General features: G+C 40.0%; 1 protein-coding gene across 1 annotated transcript; it reads left to right on the forward strand.

Annotated features, from left to right (window-relative positions):
• Positions 1-1,520: 1,520 nt before the first annotated feature.
• On the forward strand, positions 1,521-4,082 carry LOC124782025 (probable nucleoporin Nup54). The gene has a single exon (XM_047253907.1). The coding sequence runs from the start codon at positions 2,194-2,196 to the stop codon at positions 3,835-3,837; it is 1,644 nt and encodes a 547-aa protein (XP_047109863.1). The 5' UTR covers positions 1,521-2,193; the 3' UTR covers positions 3,838-4,082.
• The last annotated feature ends 1,751 nt before the right edge of the window (positions 4,083-5,833 follow it).

Consider the following 5,833-nt stretch of genomic DNA (forward strand, 5'->3'; position numbering starts at 1 on the left):
ACAAAGAATACTATTACTGCAAAGAAGACAAAGATAAACAGCTGGGCTCACATAAATAAACCCTATGCATTAGCGGTCAGAATGTGAGCATAAACAAGAACAAGAACTGCAAACACACACAAATTCAATTATGCAAAACGTTTCTAACAACTTATTACTGAACTCTGTCATACCTGTGGTCTCTAGTGCTTTTGAACAACAACTTATCATTCACAAAGTAATGGTTTCGTATATTGCTGGCATCACACACTAAAAACACCCTGTGGTGGTAATGGATTGCAGCCACCCTACGGGTTCTTCTAGGTGTGTATACGGCTTATAAAGCAGACCTCAGTGCCTCTCTCTTAGAACTCCTTTGTGGAGAAACCTTCACTCTTCTGGGAGATTTCACTGAAATGTCACAAATGCCAACAAACAAAGAACTGCCACAGCTTGTCTGCAAAATCAAGTAACATATTGCCCCTTAATGCTCCTACCAATGTAAGCGCCTGGACCCCAGAAAATTTTCGTCCATAAAGCTCTTCATGGCTGTTATCATATAATGCTGAATGACAATACTGTACGGCCAGCACCACATCCGCCCCACTCAGGACCTCATAAAGTAATTACACAGTGTGACAATACCTTTGACAGATTTCTGCATGGGAAATTGACCTTTGTTATGGTCAACATAGTTATACCTGTATGATATTACTGATAGTATCGGTACTCACACAGGCGAAATCCCGAATGTTAACCTAGACGACAATGTAATTATGTCACGAGTGGAGCAACACCAGTTCTGACCTGATAAGATCTCAGTCAAACTAATCGGTGACCTTCTTGTTGTGGAAGAATTACAAGGTGAGCAATGCATCTATGATGGCACACCACCAGAGACATTCTCTCGACAGTACTGCCTCTCGTCAGAGTTCGAATATGACTTCATCACTTCCAAAGTTTCTGCACTTGGGTTTCTGACATTAATGGCTGCTAAAAGGCTTGCCCTGCCCAACCACTGTCATTACAGCAATGCATGTGCACTGCATCCGCTTCACTGCATCCCCCTCTCCCCTCCTCACCGAAGTCTCACTACTTGCAAACTCCAATCTTCATTCTCGTTTTAGACGACCTCATCAGCTATCACCTAATCTCATGCAGTATCGCGTATTTTGGCTGCATCTTATTACTACAGCAAGAAACGGTCTACTCATGCCTTCATGTATAGAGCCAGCACGACATGGGCGGTGATACCCATTTTCGTACCCAACATTTTTGGGTCCATTTCTTCTTCGTCATCGTCACTATAACCTCTTCATCTAAAAGCTGCGCAACTACAGTAGCTCCCGTACGAATATGTTCACTTTTCTGCACCTTGAAAGTCACGTCAGTAGTGTTTCCAACTTCGACGTGGGGTTAAGTTAATATGCATGTAATGGTAGCGGTGGGGAGATGCACGCGTAAGTAATTCATCCATGTAGAGACATGGCGTGATATGTTCTGAATGTGTAATCTTTGATAACATAGTAATGTAACATATCTTTCATACATAGGGTTTGGAATGTTGATATTTAAATTCTCTGTATTGTGGTAATAAATAGTGAGTGTGATTATTTCTGTTAATGGTGGGGCATGGTTTAGATGAAGTGTGGAAAACTAATTGACAACGGTCCAGTTTCTTATGAGCTGTAAATATATTTGTTTTCGCGCCCTGTAAAGAAGATCACTGTACTGATTTTTTTCTAACTTATCAGGAACAGATATTAAAATTGTGTGGAAAAAGTTCGCACACTTAAAGCAGTAATAATTAGATATTCTGGTGGAAACACAAACACACATTGACGACGGACAGTTGAGATTGTCAGTGGGTGCTGCAAAACTGTGACAATAAAGTGTATCGTTAGCGTAGAATATAATATCCGTGACCTATTACAGGAACGCTGCTCTGGTTTCGTACTGTGACAGTTTTTTGCATTATTTAGCATCCTGATGTGAACTAGAATTCATTCTCAATAACCGTTAATTGAATTGCGTTTTCCACCACCATTTAGGTTTTGACCATGTCTTTAATATACTTGCCTAATTTCACGGTTACGTAATGTTAACAGGTTGGCTACAAAGCAAATGTGCGTTGGAAGAGTGTTTTTTGTGGCCAGGAAGTTAAGAATTTGAAGGTGTAGTGATACTTTTATAGCCCTATTTTAAGTTAACATAATGGCATTCAGTTTCGGTAATACTGCAAAATTCCCAACGCAAACGTCTGCACCATCTTTTGGTTTTGGCTCCTCGTTAACGACAGCCGCTAAACCGGCAGCCACAGGTTTCTCCTTTAGTACTCCTAGTTTTGGCCTGGGTACTACAGCAGCCACAACAACAACAGGTTTTGGTTTTGGCGGCCTTGGATCAACGCAGAATACTGGATTCAGCTTTGGTGCCACAACCACGACAGCAGCTGGGACTGGTGGATTTGGTACTGGCAGTTTACAGTTTGGTGCTGGATCAGCCGTATCTGGGACAGGAACTGCTCCGACATTTGGTGGATTTGGAACTACCGGCCAACAACAAACTGGATTTGGATCTTTTGGCGCGTTTGGTGCAAAACCGGCGACATCAATAGGAGCATTTGGAAGCACTGGTTTATTTTCTCAACCACAACAGCAGCAGTCATTTTTGCAGCAGCAACAAGCACCTTTGAAAGGGGAAGAGGCCATTGCAAGGGCTGTGTACTTTGTGCAGATATTTGGTGATGAACGTGATCAAGTACTGGCAAAATTTAACATGCTTCAGGCCTTGTGGGGTTGTGGAAAAGGTTACTATTTACCTGGCCAACCACCTGTAGAATTTACTCCTGCTAACCCTTTGTGTCGATTTAAGGGTATAGCTTACAGTCGCAGAGTAGATCCCGAAGAAGCTCGTGAAGGGCTTGTATTGCTCACGTTTGCAAAGGCAGAGGCAGATGTGCGAGCTGGCCAGTCGCAGCTTGTCCAGATCTTGCAAACTGCATTGGGAGATAGAGCTACGATTCACATCGACAGTATTCGCTCTGTAGGACCTCAGAGAACAACAGTGAGCCTTTATGCTGAAGAAGCACAACAGCAGTTAGGAACAGCAAAACGTCGCTGTGGAGCAGCAGAACTGGCAGCGGGCATACGTCAACATTTGACCCAGCTGGGTGCAGAGTCAGTGCTGCCCCTTACTCTCCTGTTGTCTCCTGAAGTGGAACGATACCTTTCAGAGCCTCCTCCAGGTATTGATGCCCGTCTCTGGAAACAAGCACAGGCTGAAAATCCAGATTCAGCTAATCTCATACCTGTCCCTGTCATTGGGTTTGAAGCACTTGCAGCACGTGCTAAAGCCCAAGAACGTGAGGCAGCTGCACACTTAGCAGCATTAGATCGGTCAGCTGCTGAAGTTTCTACTTTGCGTGCAGCATTGGCACGTACAGCTGCTAAGGTTTCTGAGCAACGTCGCCGAGCACTTTCGTTGGAGCATAGAGCACTAGTTGTAGTCGGCAGACAGCAGATCAGACGTAAAGCAGGGCAAGCGCTTGACCCTCGTGAAGAGGCTCTGTTGAGTCGATTGCAGGCACTTCAAGCCCATCTTTCTGCTCCATCTGTTGTTAAAGCTAGACTGAATGAAAGTCTGTCTCAGGTACGCTTGAGGCGAGGAGTTGATGGCACAGCAGGACCAGGAAGTGGTTTACGAAGTTCAGCAATGTTTGGTGATGACTTACGAAAATTTCTGGAAATGGAACAAGATGGCATTGATCGCCTTGTAGAAGTTGTGCGATCTGACTTGAATTCTATGCGTACTATTCAGGAAGGACTTTGCAAACTTTTGCCACAGCAGTACAAATGAGATTTCACTTAATTTTGACAAGAAATGGAAATATGTGTGAGATGTGATCATTGTGTTTATGGTGAGCTTCTACAATAGAGATGTTCCTACAGCATTTGGCTGTTTTGTGAATGATATATTTTCTGTAACTATTTTTTTACTCATTTGTTAAAATTTTATTATTGTGCTTTTGGTGTATTTTGAATATACGACAACTCTCTTGTGCTACATTTATAATTCATTAAATTACTACTGCTTCCAGGTCACAGTATTGCATTTAAAATATTGTGGGTGAATTTTATATGCATGATATGGAATCCATCCTCCATGCCCACGCCCCCTTTTTCTCACCCCTCCCTCTCCTGCTTTGCGTACACAGTCATTCAGACATGAAGATGTGACATGTACACATTGCTTTTAAGTAATGCAGAATGGAATGAATCCAAGGGAATTTTTAACATGTAATAGGAAGAGAAGATGGAATATATTTAGCCAACACCTAGAGTTTAGAGCATTGTAAAATGAAAGAAAAAGACCTTAGATTCAGGGTACATATAGGAATACAGATAAAAATAGTAGAGTTGCTTAGGAGCTTAGAAGAGATGATTAAGAGAAAAAGGATTGGTCAAACCAAACTGGAAATTGAAGGGATGCAACATTTCATAAAGCAAGAGTGCAAAACTCCATGTTAATGTGGCAAAGTTCCTGCCACAGTCTGATAAGTTGCTAACAGTGTATTCAGTAAATTGGTTTACCTTATTATTGAGTATTCACTTGGTGTGTTCATTAGTGTGGAGTATGTTTTCCTTTTTAAGCCTTAACCATTGCCACAGGTCAAGAGGCAGTGACTACACTTGATTCGAAGATTTATTGTTTGATGGAATGTACACACAAATTACTATGTTGTTGTGGAGTGAGTTGGACAAGGTTGCAGTGTGTTTATTTAAATGTTCAGTTTTCTAGCTTTTTTTCAAGTTGCCACCTGGTTCTTGATGCATGTTTATCATAAAAATTACTTGTTTATTAAGGGGGAAAGCCCCGCATGATGAAACCAGAACTTATAATCGATGATTTTATTATTGTCCATTGCTTTGGGCCCTCATTTGCAAGTATTGACCTATTCCATAACATCACTATTTTTATATTTATGTTGCTTATTCATCAGTTTCTTACATGATAGTTTCAATTTCCTCTTAGTGTGTGATTATTATGTGGAAATTTCGTAAATATGATTTGAAAAGAACACAGTCAAATGTGGAACTGTTCAGAAGATTCTGAAAAAGTTGTATAAAATAAAGTAGTACACCTATTGCTACACTGAACGATAGAAATTTACCATCTGCATAAGGGGGATGTTCAGTTCAAATGTTGCAACTGATTTGTTTGCCTTTGTTTCACTATTGCAGTTGACAAGTAGGCCTGCTTATTGACCAAAATTGTGAAGAGCTTGCCATTTTCAATATTCACACCACCTCACATTGTCTTAATTGATTTGTAATCTTCAGAATATAAATCTTGTTGTACTGTGTTTGTATCCTGTCCCAGAATGATCTAACACTTGCCATTAGAGTGCCGATTTGAAATATTTATGTCCACTTCTCAAAGACTTTTGTTTATTCATTGAGAAGACTGATTAAATTTTTTTTTATTTTCAATTTTTTTATGCAGATGTACAGATAAAACAGTGAATGTAAAAGAATTTTTTATATAGTTTTAATCTGCTTTGATTGTCCTTTACATTACTCCCTTCTGCTTAAAAAAAATTGAAATCCATTTTATAGACAGACTTTTAATTACTCATATGTGAACTTGTCATCTTTCAGTTTGTTTCTGCCTGCCATAAAATATTGAAAGATAGTCTACTGAATAGTATGATTTCCAAAATGTGACTGAACTTTCATGCAATACCTTTGTGTGTTTGTGTTTACATTGGAATGATAAATTAATACAATATATAGCACTAGCATAGGTTGATAAAAATAATTTAAAAAAATTATTGCATTTTTTTATATTCTGT

This window comes from Schistocerca piceifrons, chromosome 1, assembly GCF_021461385.2.
Source record: "Schistocerca piceifrons isolate TAMUIC-IGC-003096 chromosome 1, iqSchPice1.1, whole genome shotgun sequence".
In the NCBI taxonomy this organism is placed as follows: Eukaryota; Metazoa; Arthropoda; class Insecta; order Orthoptera; family Acrididae; genus Schistocerca; species Schistocerca piceifrons.